Source organism: Thamnophis sirtalis, unplaced genomic scaffold, assembly GCF_051295495.1.
Source record: "Thamnophis sirtalis isolate CommonGarterSnake01/CBP01778 unplaced genomic scaffold, rThaSir2_p1.2 scaffold_1, whole genome shotgun sequence".
NCBI classification, from domain to species: domain Eukaryota; kingdom Metazoa; phylum Chordata; class Lepidosauria; order Squamata; family Natricidae; genus Thamnophis; species Thamnophis sirtalis.
Genome location: NW_028261381.1, coordinates 88,528,112 through 88,545,581, shown reverse-complemented (window position 1 = coordinate 88,545,581; position 17,470 = coordinate 88,528,112). Strand labels below are relative to the sequence as shown.

Sequence of the window (17,470 nt, the reverse complement as noted above, 5' to 3'; positions counted from 1 at the left end):
GAACCAACATTTTTATATGGTCCAACATTCATTTTCATAACTTTTTGGCAGAACAGTGCAAGTAGCAGCTACCGCTGGCCCAAGTATTCAGTGAGGGGAAAGTAGCTACCATATGTAGTTGCTAATAATTTTATTCTTCTATTTTTTTTCAGTTTGCAATAGTTTTTATTACTATAATTATAATCTTTAATAAAATTACTATATGAAAAAAGTTTTGATTGATTGCTTATGTGCTATCAAGCCAAAAAGAGCCATGATGGCGCAATGGTTAGAATGCAGTATTACAGGCTAACTCAGCTCACTGCCAGTAGTTCAATCCTCAACTGCTCAAGGTTGACTCAGCCTTCCATCCTTCTGAAGTCATTAAAATGAGAACCCAGATTGTTGGGGGCAATATGCTGACTCTGTAAACTACCTAGAGATGGCTTTAAAACACTGCGGAGCAGTATATAAGCATATTGCTGTTGCTATCAAGTCAGTCTCAGCTCTTAGTGACTACCTAACTAAAAAGTTTTCTAACAAGCTGTGTCTTCAATCTGTCTCTTCAGGTCTTCCAACATTGCCTCCTTCTCTGTTTTAATTGAGTTCATCTGTCTTGCTGCTGGTTATTCTATTTCCTTCCACCTTTAACAGCACTATAGATTTCACAAGAGAAATCTCAACATAGCATGTCCAAGTATGAAAATTTAAACATGATCATGTATGCCTTAAATGAGAACTCTGGGTTGATTCATTCAGTGAATCCTTTGTTTTCATAACTATCTATGGAGTTTTCAGGAGTTTTCTTCAAAAGGCCAAAGTTCAAAATCATCAATATTGTTTCTGGGCTGTTGCTTCAATGTCCAGCTTTCACTTTCTTGGAGTACCAGAAGGAAAACTATTGCTTGCAGGATATCACACTATAAAAAGGAACTACTTACGGATCATCATAAAGAAATGCATAATGAAAAAAAAGAGAACAAGGAAGTAAACATACAGTACAGACATCCCATTTTGTATTTGCAGTGCAACTATAAAAAATGCAGCATTAGTAAGATGTTTTCACTGTGTCCATGTGAGTTTTGCCTGTGCTGCCTCGGCCAATCATGAATTAATTATTGTTAGACCATTCCAAAGAGCCTGCACTTCAGTCTTATATTTCCTTGTCTTTAAAATGGACATGGATTGAACACCTGACTTCAAACAAAGTTGTGACTTCTTACACTTAACATGCACACCTGCAGAGTGGACCAAAAACATCAAGATGGCACTTCCAACTATTTAATTAAAACCACATCCCTTTTCACTCATGTAAAATGTGAGGGACTTGGTATGATATCATCCCTTATTAGAGAGAGGGAGGGACTTGGCACAATCAGTACTCCCAATCTGCCTTCCCTGTGGATGACCCTGCAGTCTTCAAATAGAAAACTATCTTCTGTAAAATAGGACACATGGCCACTCTGCAAATAATTGACATGAAGCAAAGACCACTGCCAACTTCTGACACCAAATGGAGTGGTTTATTTCACACACAAAAACTGATTTAATGTGTGCCGAATGATAATGATGCAGTAAGTTTTAATATTAATTGTGTTGTGTTGGAGCAGTGAATGCTTGCATACATCTGTTTTTGAAAAGACAGATCTTCTTTGTTCTTCCTTCTAGAGGATCATGTGTTGAAATTGTCTCGAGTGTCTCAAGAAAGGGATGCATTCATACATGATCTGAAAATGTGGTTGATTTGTGATGGGAAATCAAGTTGAATTGGAAAAATGGGCTTTACTTATATAAGTCTGGCTTATTGTATAAATGTTTTCAAATATTCCTATGGGATACAAATTGTGAAGGTTTGCATTATTCTAAACATGACACTATTTTTAGTCAGAATAGAGCTGGAAGGGACCTTGAAGTCTTCTAAAAAAGCAGGAGAATGGTGGAATTAATTTTTTTTACTACCGGTTCTGTGGGCGTGGCTTAGTGGGCATGGCAGGGGAAGGATACTGCCAAATCTCCATTCCCTCCCCACTCCAGGGAAAGATTACTGCAAAATTCCCATTTTGTTCGGATCAGCTGGGACTTGGGAGGCAGAGATTAGATGGGGTGGGGGGCCAGTCAGAGGTGGTATTTACTGGTTCTCCGAACCACTCAAAATTTCTGCCACCAGTTCTCCAGAACTGGTCAGAACCTGCTAAATACCACCTCTGCCCAGGGATTGGTTTCAGGCGGTTCGCGGCGGTCCCCGTGAACCGGTTGGTTGGCGAACCCGGAAGTAAGTAACTTCCGGGAACACCGAAGGATCCGCCCGCCCGCCCGTGTTTCTTACCCGGTTTTGACGAGTTCTGCGTTTCCATGCATGCGCAGAACGCATACAGCTGCTGCACGATCCTCCAGGAGCAGCTGGAGCATCGTACAGTACGCTAGTACGCATGCGTGCACTGCGCGCGTGCACGAGGACACCGCCGGCCCCGTTCCAACTGAACTGGTTGGAACGGGGCGAGAAACCCACCCCTGCCTATACCATTCAAGACAAGTGTCTGGTCTAATCTCTTCTTTATATATATACTAAATATATACCTACCTCCCTGGCTTCAGCTGATAAGGAGGAGGACCTGTGGCTCAATGGTTAAGACATCTGCCTAAGATGCAATACAGCACAGGTTCGAATCTCAGTAATGGTATGGCTAGCTGATGAGAGCTAAATAGCTTGAAATAGATCTATACTAGTCTCCCTTTATTTATTTATCAGCACAAATATATATATATATAATCTTTTTTCAAAACAAATACAACATATAAAATCTTCCTTCCTTACATAATGTAGAAAGTGTATCAGTTGGTTGCAAAAGGTTTTTGTGCATCTCTTCCACAGTCATCAAACATAATTCATATTAACTCAAGTATTTTAACTGTCTAGGCTCTTCTTAAGAACCTCCAGTGATGAAGCATCCACAACTACTGAAGTCAAGCAGGTTCCACTGGCTAATTGTTCTCACAGTTAGGAAGCTTCTCATTAATTCCAGGTTGCTTCGCTCTTTGATTAATTTCCATCCATTGTTTCCTCTCTTGCCTTCTGGTGCTTTGTAAAATAAGCCCCTTCTATATTATTTTGAATATTTCTAAATTCTTTTGAAGTCAGAACTTCTCATTAAGATGTTTAATGTTGAAGCAATAGGTACTTAACCTGGAGTATGTAATTAGGTTGTGTGTTTGTATACTGTAAAGATATGTAAACAATGTCATAAGTGCTTTCTGTCTACCTAAGCAACTGTATTAGTATGGGAGAATCTTTTCCTCTCAATATCCCTTTCCTTATATCTTATTTTTTGTTTTAGATTTTTTTTAATTTTTAGATAGGGACCATGAAGACTGGGACCATCTGATTATTCAGTTTTAATAGATAATGCTGGCTGAAAAGTACGGGAAAATAACTTTAAATAAAAAGGTGTATAATAAAAATGAATATGTGTGCATACATAAGACTACTTTTTCCAAACCTTTTTTTTTACCATTCTTGCTATGAGTTTCTCCAGAGGCACGCTGTCTTTTGACAGCAAAAGATAAAACTGACTGATACAAATGAGTCACAGTTCCCTTGAAATAGTGATTAAATTCCCAAGCAAGAAAGATGACTTGAAGAATTAACTGTTGTGTTATCCTAGAAGATACAGCTGTACTCAATGAAGGGAATTAAGCCACTTCACTTTACTGCTTTTTGTTTTATATCTGAATATGGAAAAATTGAATGTTGTCATCATATTTTTAAGAAAAAAAATATACAGGTTAAATTTAAGATAAAAACAAATTAAAGCCATATGGCCAAACATATCTTCAGTGCTTGGTAAAATCCAATGGTTTGGTTGCCAATATATTTTCTGCTCATTTTTATACCTTACTACCTACAGCAAGAATATTCATGTCATCAAATTACTATATTATTTGTCACATACTTGCATCAAGATAATATGTAGGTTAGAATATTGGGCAAAGTTGTTTGGGGTAATGGAAGTTACAACTTCCTATCTATCTTAATATCTAATAGACAATCGAATTTTCTCCATAAAAATGATTAGGAGATCTTGATCTATGCTAGTGGTTCCCAAACTTGGCAACTTTAAGACTTGTGGACTTCAACTCCCAGAATTCTCCAGTCTGCTGGCTGGAGAATTCTGGGAGTTGAAGTCCACAAGTCTTAAAGTTGCCAAGTTTGGGAACCACTGATCTATGCATTCTTAGCAGTAGACTTAGCAGTAGACTTATATACCGCTTCATAGGCCTTTCAGGCCTCTCTAAGCGGTTTACAGAGAGTCAGCATATTGCCCCCAACAATCTGGGTCCTCATTTTACCCACCTCGGAAGGATGGAAGGCTGAGTCAACCCTGAGCCGGTGAGATTTGAACCGCTGACCTGCTGATCTAGCAGTAGCCTGCAGTGCTGCATTTAACCACTGCGCCACCTTGGCCCTTCTTACTAAATCAAACTATAATTAAGAAATATTACTATGATAAAACTCATTCCTTTTTCATGTGACAGTACAGCTTCACTAGAAGAATTTTGTAGTAGAAATGTATTTATGATTAACAATATAGAGTGCAGTTTTGTGAGGATTGTAGAATGAGGTTGTGATTTTAAAGGGGATAAACTGAAATGCCTACCCTGGCATAGCTACATTACGTTTGTACCAAAAGTGTTGAAGTCTGTACTAAAATAGCTGAAATAATTTACTGAAGGCAAATGAAACCAGTGTGACTTTGGGGTTTTTTTTCCTTAAAGAAGTCCTATCAGTGTCTGGGGAAAAAGTGAAGTTCTACAACATAATATGAAATGTGATTCTGTTGTCAGTACAATTCCCCAGTGAGAAGGATAGATTGTGGTCAAGACCTAAACAGGTTAACTAGTGGTCACTCTAGATTTTCTTTTATATACAAAAGAAGTCAACACTATTGAAGAAATTTGAAACCTAATAAGCCATGAAATAAGACATCTGTTGGACTCTTATTTGTTTCTCTTTAAATGGGCTTTATTTAAAAGCTCAGTGAACAACACAGGTACAGTCTTTGTGGCATCCATAGTTTTCAGGAATTTCTGATTCCTAACAATTCTCACATTTATTTGCTTTCTAAATTTAATTATTTAAAAGCAAATACATTACTTGATATATATATATATATATTTATAGATAGAGATATATACACCATTTCAATCAATTCATAGTAAATAATAAACTTCAAATCCTGAAATAATATATTTCCTCACACTGGGCATTTTCAAATTTTATTTTTCGGTTTCTTGCACATATAATTGTAAATGAGGTTTAAGTCACTTAAGAGCTATTTGTTTAAGCTTAAGAGCCATATGTTAATGAAAAATCTGGACCAGCCTCTTAAGTTCAATTTTAATTTTATACAACTTGCCAGCCATATAACCAGCATGGCTGCATGGTAAAGAAATCCTAAATTTCTATAATTATATGACCATATGTTGTGCTAGGACCTATTCTCAATTTAGACCAGCTTCACAATAGAAAAAAAAAATCGTGCAATTTCTCTACATGGCACCTATTGATAAAAATTAGTCAACTTCGGTGCAAGAATCTCATTTTTAGTACAAAAAATATTGAATCCATTGATATCACCAAATTTGGAAGCAACATTCTGTTACATCACAGAATGATAGTACTATGCAATAGACAGCACTTTTATGTATATTGGCTCGGTTATCTGTTCAGTGGTGGTGATTTTCAGGACAGGATTGCATTGTCAAGATTTCACATACATTGTAACTTTCTGCTTTTTTAAAAAAAATCAGGGCAAAAAAGGAATGATAGGTTGTATATCTAAATGCAAATGTGATGGGTTAAGATAAAAAAACAGACATAGGGATGATCCCTCCTTAACTTTTAGAAATGAATATCTGTTTCTCTTCCATAAGCAAGTTCTAGAAAATCTCTTTCAGCTCCTAGGTTTTCCAAAAATAAGATAAACTAGAAATTCATCATTGTTTCATTATCAGTCTTGGCATCATATAGATCTTTTAGAACATGTTTACTGAACATACATAGGATCATCGTGGCAATTGGTCAGAAGTAATGCATAATCAGGATTTGCACACAACATATGAATGCATGACTATGTGTATTAGGCTGTCCCCATATGACAGGGAATCCTGCAAAAGCAAAATTCCCAATTAAACAGAGAAAGAATACACATACATAGTATAAGCTTATCATCTCTATGCAGATAAATAACTGTGTATAGATCAAGATGTTATCAGCATGCACAATCTGACTTATACACACACAAACACATGCACACATGGACGCACGGAAGCATACACACAACAAATATTCAATGGAGTTTGAAGGGGCGTCGCAGGATAGGCAATTCTCCCTATACATGCCCTACCTTCAATGTGGAGATACGTGGGAAAATCACAAAATAATTGTGAGATGCAACAGTTCATTGCATAGTGGGAGATGCATTTACCCTCACCTCTCAAATGTGTTGTTTATGTCTATTTATTTATATAAAAATATTACATCCACAGTTCTGAGAGTTGCAAGTGAGGATTTGGACTAGTTTGTTTATGTAAAAATTCTCCAAAGAGAATAAAATTGTCCTGCCTTGGATAATCTGATATATATTGTACAGGACTGCAGTATGAATTGATGTTTGCATATACCATTCATTATGTATGAGTATGACTGAGCACTGTGACAAATTTCAAGTAAAAAATAAGTACAAAATCTTCTGAAGGAAAGAACAAATATACATAAACTAGAGTCTATAGCAAAATTTAAAGTGTAACCTAGCCAATGTAGTTATATAATAATGTTACAATTTTAAACCATTTGAGGTCTGCGATGGAAAATTCCAAAGTCCAAGCTGAAGGCATCTGAAGATTTCCTTCTGAGCAAAGAGATGATAGCTGAAAATGTTTGCAACAGTTCATAGTATTCCATCTGGGTTGTGCAAAAAGTATGAAACATCTAAAGGGTAAGTTGAAGTTTAGTCATGTTCCTGTTGTGCATATTATGATGACGGACCAATTCATCAGAACGAGCAAATTTCTTTTGGCAGCTGGGCCACCGACAGCTGAAAGGTTTTTCACCTATTAACAAAATGAACAATTATACATTATCATCATATTCCTAATACATACTATTGCCCTCCTAGAATTTTGGTTAAACAGCAATAGCACTTAGACTTATATTACTGCTGCATAATGCTTTACAGTACTCTCTAAGTGGTTTACAAATGTCAGAATTACCCCCATTGTTTTACCAAACTTGCAAGGCTGGAACCTTGAGTAGGTCAGAATCGAACTCCTGGCTGTGGGCAGAGTTAGCCTGTAATACTGCATTCTAACCACTGTGCCATCACAGCTTAGAGTTGAAGTAGACACCTATCTTTTGACAATAGGGTGCTTTATTAAGCTCACATTCAACTTTCCAAAGTTTCCAATAGAACTTGAGTTAATCTCTCAGTTTCTACTGCTTTTAAATAAAAATGTGTTCTATATGTTTGGAACATTTTTGTACTCTGAAGAGTTCATAGAGCATCCAGTATAGAAGGTGCTCAGTAAATTATTTTCTCAGTTAAACCTTACATTATTTTTAGATTTATAAAAAGATTTTTTTTAAGTATTATATCTATTCATAGATTGAACATGTATATTATTTTATGTGTTATATTATTCATACATTATATACAATACAATGTATATATATACATTACAATGTAATGTAAAATATAATATAATATAATATAATATAATTAATATAATATAATATAATAATATAATATAATAATATAATATAATATAATATAATATAATATAATATAATATAATATAATATAATATAATATAATATAATATAATATAATATAATATAATATAATATAATAATATAATATAATATAATATAATATAATATAATATAATATAATATAATATAATATAATATAATATAATAATATAATAATATAATATAATATAATATAATATAATAATATAATATAATATAATATAATATAATATAATATAATATAATATAATATAATATAATATAATATAATTAATATAATTAATATAATATAATATAATATAATATAATATAAAAACATCCCTTTTTGACCAGAATAGTCAAGTTTCACAAGGTTGCTTAAAGGAAAAATGGCCAACAAGGCTTTATATTACATTTTATGGTACTAATTTTCATAGCCAGGATTCAATTCCCTGTTTAATCCCTCAGTTGAATGAATTTGTGGTCCAGAAGGTGGTTACAAAAAGTCTCAGCCCTAAATCTGTACCAAACAAGCACAGCATCTATGTTTCCTCTTTGCAAGCAGACAAAGCTTACTTCCCTCTGGCAAAAAATGTGCAGCAAAGCCAAGGGGAGGCAAAGGCGATCCTAATGCAGAGCCCACTCCATTCCATCATCTCTCAGCTTGCCTGTGGCCACACCAAACAAGTACCTGTGTGGGGCATCAGGGTCACCTGACTTTCCCATCCCCCATGCCTCTGCCTGCTGCCGGTGGTGCTATGCAATCCTCCCACGAGCCTTCCATGGGTCCTTGTGCTGCACCAAAAGGCCACTGGGCCACGGCTGCTGCCAGACGTCATCAGCCCCCATGCACTTGCCACCTCTTGCGCTGGCCCTCCCACCCACCTCCCGGTTTATTTTTGGGATAGGGCTTATATTAGACCCACCCCCAAAAAATCAGGGTAAGGCTTGTTTCAGGGTGGGTCTTATTTTCAGAGAAACATGGTAAGATTTGGGTCTCTGTGTCCTATTTAGAATGTTGGTTAGAAGTTGCAGCCTCAAATTAAGTTGAGTTAAAAAGACAGATTAGGGCAACTGTAAACTGTCACCTGAACGTAATTCTTCTGCCAAAGGATAATAGTCATGACTCTTGATTTTGCTCTAAGACGGGTGTATCCAGCCCTGGCAACTTTAAGACTTGTGGATGTCAACTCTCAGAATTCCCATGGCTGGCTGGGAAATTCTGGAAATTGAAGTTCACCAGTCTTAAAGTTGCCAAAATTGATTGTGTGTCCCCCCCCCCTCCACCCTACACATTATTTTACCTGTAATAGCTAAGACATTTCAATATCACATATGCCCACATATTTTATTGACATTTCAATAAAATAAATAAGAATATATAAATGGGAAAAAAGTATACGCACTTGTTTTACCTGTATGAGTCCTAGTGTGAGTCTTCAGATGATCAGATCGGGAGAACTTTCTCTGACAGGTTTTACATTGGAATGGTTTTACACCTAAATACATAAAATAAATCTATTCTTGGATTCTAGTACCTTTACAAAGGTATAAGAGTATCAGTTCTTCTGAATTTCAGAAACATACACTATTACGTTTATTTGACAATTGCCATTTCCGCCCCTAAGTACAAACTTTCACATGTTTAGTCGCATTAATCAGGCAACTCAACTACCTGACCTTTCTCGGGCTCTTTGTCCTTTTTAACTCCATTTAGTGCTTTTACCATGCCTTGGTTTCTGGCAAAAAATGGAAGCAATAATTCACTTTGGAGTGAAAACTTGAAAAATTTGAAATAAGAAACATCACGTGATTGTGGTTGTTATTTCTCAATTCTTTTGAAATTGTCCTTTAATAATGTGCACTTTTTTCCATTTCAGTTCAGAATAGCATTCTTCACATATCCAAGTGCTTTTTCAAAACTATATGCATGATGTGATTTTTTTTAAAGGAATCTGAGTGTATTTCCTGTATTTAGAAGATGCTTTAAAAATTAACTGTGCACATAATATCTATAACAGTATTCCACTTACCTTTCTTCTAGGCTTATTTACAATTGTCCATAAAGGAGCTCCAATTCTCTGTTAGTGTACTATTTAATTTAATTGTTTGAATTAGGTATTTTAAAATATGAGCAGCTATATAAATACTATGAAATAAATAAATAAATCATAAAGTATTCCTAATCTGGAGATGTCTATGCAAGCATGTCATTGCATAGAAATATTTTCTCATTATTTCTTAAAATGTTAACTTTTTTTTAAATACTAAGGCTTAAATCATATTTACTTACCTAAACCCTATTCAACTTAATGAATTTTATTTCTGTTTGAACAATTAGATATTTGTCCAGTGCTGTGATCTTTATTAAAACTATGTACAACTATATACATAGTTTATTAAAACTATATACAACTTTCAAAATATTTGTTTGAAATAAATTCTCAGTCCTATCAGGTAGACCAGTGTGAGAAACGGATGCCATTTGTCCTATTTTTATTAGAGTGACTATAGTATCAGAATCATGTTAATTCTGAATATTCTTTCCCTCCTCCCTTTTTGAGAACTAGGGAAGTGAAAGTCCTTATTCATTAATTCCTCTTTGCATTGGTCTTAAGCTACATTTATCTTTGTTGCTCTGATAATGGATCTTCCCTCTCCCCCTCAAGGTCACTCTCTATACCCTCTACACATGCACAAGAGCTTTCCTTTCATTAGACTGCACTGAAAAGTAAGCTGTTTGTTTATACTGCCCAATGTATTTGGGTTAGGATTGATGACCCGAATTAGAGTATGTTGAATAACTCTAGTTGCTTCACAAAGTAATGGTGGGACTAGGAGGAACTGATGCAACCTTTGTAATTATCCTATAAGATGGTGGCACCAGAATAGGACTTTTTGCAAGGATTCGATGATGCCAATTCATAAAGTTTGACAGCTTCCCTGCAGATTCCAAACATTGATGGGATTATGGTATATGAAATAGAGCAGAAGTCCTCAACCCAGTCCATGGACCAGCACCATGCCAGAAACTGGTCCTCCCATCCAAGGGATGTAGGCAGCACGTGAAACCAAGCCCCCTCCGGTCCATGGAAAAACCTCTTTTCATGGAACCAGTCCCTGATGCCCAAAAGATTGGGGGGCACTGGTGTAGAGTGACAGGACTGGGATATGCTCAGCACTGTTTCATTTTGTAAGGAGAAATTTATTAAAATTGAGATACAAATTTGCTTGCATGCTTTAGGAACTCTGGGAGACTTCCTATCCCTAGTGCTTTGACTTGAATGTTTTTTTTTGGGGGGGGGGCAATATTACTAATATTCTTTTAAGGAATAATGTCAGAAATTACGATTGGCTGGCTTTTATTATGCTTTTGCTTGCCCTCTCTTGTTGCTTTTGCTGCCACCTCAAGAAGCCCAGCATTGCCTTGCAAAGAACCAGGTTGGGTGTGCTTGGTCAGCAGCAACAGCAACAGCAAGAAGACTACAAAGGTCAGCTAGGGTGGCATGGGCCACAGAGAGCAGAGGGCCAAAAGAGGAGGGAAGATAGGTGGCTGGAGAAAAGTTGCAGCATCCCTAAGGTTGTAAGTGCAGATGGACTGCCAAGCATCCAAATTTTGATCGCATGGCCATGGGGCACTGTAACATCAGGGACAGGTTGCAAGTCCATTCATTCAGCACTGCCATAGCTTTGAATGATTGCTAAAGCAATAGTCGTAAGTCAAGGATCACCCGTATCATTTCTAAAAAAAAAGTATTAAACCTCGTTAAGTAGCTATTATTTCAATTATCAAGGAGTATAATCACCTCCCCACAAGTGGTGGGATTCAAAAAAATTTACTACTGATTTTGTGGGTGTGGCTTGGTGGGCGTGGCAGGGGAAGGATACTGTAGAATCTACATTCTCTCCCAACTCCAGGGAAGGTTACTGCAAAATCCCCATTTCCTCCTGATCAGCTAGGACTCGGGAGGCAGAGAATAGATGGGCCAGTCAAAGATGGTATTTACGGGTTCTCCGAATTACTCAAAATTTCCATTACCAGTTCTCCAGAACTGATCAGAACCTGCTGAATATCATATCTCCTTCCCACATTATTTATTAAGCATAAGGAAAGAATTACTTCCCAGCGTTTCAGCCCAAAAAGTTAGTTTTCAAGATCGCCTATGCTCAGCATATATGGTTATAAATAATCAAATTATCTGATATCTAACTACATCTAAGGCACAAATGCTCTTCCCAAAGTACACTCTAACTGATCTGTACTAACATTATTATATTTTTAAGGGGCATATAATTAATTGCAACCTAGGTTCAGCACTCTGCTTCTTTGTAGTATATTTCTGAACTTATACAAAGTTATACAAAGTGCCAGCCTTTAGTGCTCTTAAAAGCAAAAAAATTACAACTCAATTTCACATACCCTTGATAAGGGAAACTACGAATTGCAACAAATGTCAAAATCTCAGATATGCAACATACCTGTGTGTCGCCTTTGATGCCTTTTGAGTTGATCTGAACGAGAGAATCTTCGTTCACAGTCCTTAAAGTCACACTGATACGGTTTTTCTCCTTAGAAAAAAACAAGTTTATTTGAAGGAAGTAAATAGCATTGTAGGCATTAAAGGAAACCTCAATTAACACATTACAACAACTCTCCCATGTAATAGAGAGATAGCACAATGGATTATCTTTAGAGAAAAGATAATATAAATGTTTGGGTTTTTTTTAAAAAAAAATGGTGTTTCCACTTTCTAACTTAAAAATAAATGGTTGGAATTGTATAAACAATTTATTGTGCCAAGGTCTAGGCTCTGAGTGTGTGAAAAGAAAATGGTATGATTTGTTTGGATTACTATTTATTGTAAAAATTTTGTAGTTGTGGTATCTTACAACTTCTTGCATATCTTCTTCCCAATTGCATTTGCCTATCCCACCAAGTCAGGCAGGGAGGAAAGGCAGCAAGTCCCATCTCCGAAGGAGTTCTATCCGGCATGCCTTTTCTGCTGTAACCTCTGCCTTCTGGAACCTGGTATTATCCCCATCTCTATTGGCCTTCCATAAGACCCTTAAAACTTATTTTCTCTTCTTTCTTTTTTTAATCATCCATGGTGATCCAAGGGGCAGCCCACAAGGTGGCTATATGAGACCAAGTGGTGTTTGTTCTCCCACCTTCCTGGGTTTTACAGGTTTATTTGATACATCCTTTTTATATGTCTTATGTTAATTTTATTTAGTTTTTGGATTGCTATGGAGCTTTTAACTGTTATATTGTATACTGCCCAGAGTCACATTTTTTTTAAATCAGTGGCTATAGAAATATACTAAATAAACAAATGAATTGTTTTAAATTGTTAACTGCTTATTGTTAACTTAGCCAAAGTCATTGGCTAAGATGAGTGTCTTAAAAAAATAGACAGAATAGGTCATTCAGGCAACAATTAAAATCCATGCATTTGCAACTACATAAATAATTCCATTGCTAGAATGCATATATGGAGCAATGAATACTTGTGACAAAGAATCAGCCCTGGAAAAAATAGGGAAAGGTTCAAGGAGGGAATTGAACATTGTTTACAAAGGGAATCATGAGAATCTTGTTTATTTGCTTTGTGGTTATAATAAAGAAACATATTTTTATGGACACTTGTTTATTAATTATGTGGGGGTTTTTAATGTAAGTTTTTGAGGAAACAACAGATTGTTCAGTCCTATTTATATCTTCTTCTGAAAATAAATACCAATTAAGAAAAATCACATAATAAGTCTCCAGCTAAGTTATGGAAGTTATGAAGTCTCCGCAGCCTGATCATGTGCTCTTTTCATCCTTACTATTTATCAATATGAGGAAAATTCAAGGATGCATGAATTTCCCATGTATTCCATGAAATTCAGCTTCACAGCGAATTCCTCCATTAGCTTAGCTGATCCAAAATCCGAAGCAGCATTAAGTTCCAGCAACAGAAAGTTTTTACAAAATGTGGGGTTTTTTTGCATTCAAGTTATAGTTCTGGAAGTCTTAGCAGCATCTGAAAAGTTGGCATCCCTAGAAAATTATCTCAATACTGTAGAACTCAAGCAAGGTAAGGAGCATTGGGTTTATGTTTCAGCATATTTTCAAGAGTTACATGTTTTGCTATTTTTGCTCATCAGTAGTTACTATCCGTGGTCTCAGCAGATGGTGAACCCAGACAAACTTGGCTGATTTTAGAAGCTAAGCAGGATGAGTCCTAGTTGGACTTGGATGAAGAAACTGCCTGGGAATTTCAGGATTGTTGGCTAAGCACTTTCCATAATACTGCCAAAAAAACTGCATTTATGTAGTTAGACTTAACTTAGGCATTTATACTTTTAACCTAGTTCCCCATCTTGGGTAATCAGAAACAATTGCATTATAATGCCATCATCTTTTTTGTGGGCCATATTGAGATGTAATCCACTAATACTGTATATATATAAACCAAGTTCTAATTAAAATTGTAGTTACAATATATCTGGAGAAACCTGAGTGGGAGAATCTGACCTCTTAGCAGCAAATCAGCTCTGTAGTAAACAAAGAAATTGCAGTCTGTATAAAATGAGTTTAAGTGGATTCAAATTTTAGTTTTGTATAAAGGAAATGAGAAAGTAAGTTACAATTGTTTAACTTGCATACTCCACAGCCATTTTTCTATTTCCTCGAAGAGTTGTTATAACTTTTTAAAAAACCTCCATTAATATAAATCTTGTTACTTAATGAAATTATAATTTTCACCACAGATAATCTGCTACAAAAGCTTTATCTTCAAAGTGATGAGTTATTGTATTCAGTTTGCTTGCAACTCATTTTTGCTGGGAAGAAAAAGTTCATTGAAACTAAGTATCATTTTGTGTGTTTGAAAAAAAATCCTCCAGTCATACATCACTTGCAAACTAATAAATCATTGTTGCTACTTCTTGTTAATGATAAGTGAAAGTGGGTGCAATATTATTGATAAAGATTTTTTAAAATATACTATTTTAGGTGTTCCAAGAAAATAGTACTTTAGTACTTTTTTATATCTGGGTCAACAGTATTAATACTAAGAGGGGACAGTAAACAACCGTAATGGTAACAGAGATATCAGCAAAATTTCTGCTGAAACAGTGATAAGCACGGATACAAATTCCAGCTTTGTGCATCAGAGTTCCACAGATAGTAACGCAAAATAACAATTTTCAGGAAGTGTAATGAATCAGTTGTTTTATAAGGGAAATCTTCTGACCCACTCTTTCTTTTTCTTTTTAAAAATTAATTGTTATTCAGCTTCTCCATTTCTCTACCCTATAAAATTTTAAGCTGCATTTCAAGAACCATACACTATGACAACACCACAAGCAAATATTATTCACTCATTTAGAACGATACAAAAATCCCTTTAAAATAAAAAAAAAAGACTAGAGGATGTATTATGATGCAGACTTCTGTGAATTATAGCTCACTTCACTGCAATATGTAAAGTTTTTTTATATACATTAGTTCTTTCCTGATGTTATGGCCACATCTTTTTGTAACATTCAAATGTGAAATTACCAGTAGTCCTCAAATTGCAACCACAAGTGAACCCCAAATTTCCATTGCTAAGCTAAATAGTTGCTAAGTCAGCTTTGCCCTGTTTTTACAACCTTTCTTGCCACAGTTGTTAACTGAATCACTGCAGTGGTTAAGTTCAGAGTTGGGTTGCTCCCAGTTTGCCTGGTTCGGCTGAACTGGTGGTGGTGATTTGGCCTGGGTTGCAGAACCGGCAGTGACCCAGGCTGGCCACATACCCGAACTGATTCCTAGTCTCTTCTGCCATTACTGGCATGTTTCTGTACATGCGCAGAACAAATTACAGTCAACTACGCATGCGCAAGCAAAGCATGTGTGAAGCGAAGGGATACCAACCAATACAGGAACCCACCCCGGGTTAAGTTACTATAGTAGTAACATGGTTAAGTGAATCCAACTTCCCCACTGACTTCATACATCATAAAGGGTAATCACATGACCAACACTGCATGACCGACACACATGAAGACACGGCAAATGTCATCAATATGTGTCACTTACCAAGCATCCAAATTTTGGTCACATGACCTTGGGATCCATGGGCAACGGTCATGAGAAAAATGGTCACAAATAACTTTTTTTCAGTGCTGTTGTAACTTTGAATGGTCACTAAATGAATGAGTTGTAAGTTGAGGGCTACCTATATATAATTATCCCTGTATCTTCTTGGGGAAGGAAGTGTATGCCCCACATTTTCATGAGTACATGGCCCCATTGAAGTAATAGGTTGACAATTCTCTTGCCAAGGGCTCCCAGAATGCTTGGCGTTGAAAGGTCACAAAAGACTTCCATTACCATAGGAAGGACTATGAGATACTGGACAAGGCAATTATTTCAGGGCAGTTGTGCACTCCATGAAGATACTTACCAGTGTGTTTTCTACCATGCATCTGCAAATGAGACAGTTTGAAATATCGCTTGTTACAGCCGGGATACACGCACATGAAAGGTCGCTTTTCATTTGTGTCACTTGCTGATCTAACAATTGTTGGAGCCACTCCAGACATCCGCCGCATATCCTATGATGGCATAAAGAGGAAGGTTTTACATACAATATATTCTGGGCTCATCAGAGAACTGTAAAAGTTATAGTGCAGGGGTGCCCAACCTTGGCAGCTTGTGGACTTCAACTCCCAGAATGGCTAGCTGGGGAATTCTGAGTGCTGAAGTCCACAAGTCTTAAAGATGTCAAGCCTCATCCCTCCCCCCCCATCCCCACTATACTTCAAGTAGACTTACTACAGACATTTTAGTTTCCCCGAAATATAAGTAGCATCAAATCCTGAAATTGTTATTTGTTTCATGTCATAAAGGAAATTGTAATACATTTCTCCACAATCCCAAAGGCTGTAGTAGCATTTCACAAGGAAAAATACTTGGTCCTTCATTTTTCCTTCTCATTAATTTTCTGCTTGCAGAAAAGCCCTCCAAGTATTGGACTACAACAACACCCATAAATGTCCCACCATGATTTTTATCCAATGTGGCTTGGCAATCATGGGAGTTGTAACTCAATATATCTGGAAGATTTCTCAGCAAAAGGGGGCAAATTAGAATTTGTCAGCAATAGATAACTTAAACATTTTCCATTTAGTTATTATATAGTGAAAACTATAGTCTAATAAAAAGAAAATATAGTGTTTCCTTGGTATTTGAAAGCAGCTAGGTAATCAGTCCAAAATTATATACTTTCCTTAATATACTCACTTGAATTCCTCTAAAAACTCCATGGGTATGTATTCTGTACTGTGCCCCACAACTGTATAACATTGGGGCTGCGTGATTATCACTTTCATATCCTGTTCCATGGCTGAAAATAAAAAGAGGTCAAATGTTGGAAGTTAAGCGCTTCATTATAAATCTCATAAGAAAAATGTTTGCAATATTTCTTCATTTATGCTAAAACGGTTTCAAAACATTTCAGCAGCTTTAAAGTTCAAACTTCCTATGCAGAAAGATACCCTGATTTTGGCAAAAACTAGGGTTGCAAAGAAAGAAGATAAATTTGGTCACCTTTACTTACAATGATCATATGTCCTTTATTACAAAGTATGATCTGTGGGTGATGAGCCGGCTGAGCCCAAGGGTGGGGTCAAATGCATCATCAGTCTTGAGTCCTTTGTGTTCACAAGTCTCAC

General features: G+C 36.2%; 1 protein-coding gene across 3 annotated transcripts in view; it reads right to left on the bottom strand.

Annotated features, from left to right (window-relative positions):
- Positions 1-5,707: 5,707 nt before the first annotated feature.
- The window catches only part of WT1 (WT1 transcription factor), a 58,631-nt gene continuing 46,868 nt past the window's right edge, over positions 5,708-17,470 (bottom strand). For 2 of the 3 annotated variants that reach the window (XM_014074424.2, XM_014074426.2), the window contains 5 exons: positions 17,040-17,142; positions 16,201-16,351; positions 12,245-12,334; positions 9,172-9,264; positions 5,708-7,089 (listed from right to left, as the gene is read on the bottom strand). In XM_014074424.2, coding sequence (XP_013929899.1) covers positions 6,968-7,089; positions 9,172-9,264; positions 12,245-12,334; positions 16,201-16,351; positions 17,040-17,142 — 559 coding nt within the window. In that variant the 3' untranslated portion in view covers positions 5,708-6,967. The remainder of the gene's footprint in view (positions 7,090-9,171; positions 9,265-12,244; positions 12,335-16,200; positions 16,352-17,039; positions 17,143-17,470) is intronic. The other variant, XM_014074425.2, reaches the window with a different exon arrangement.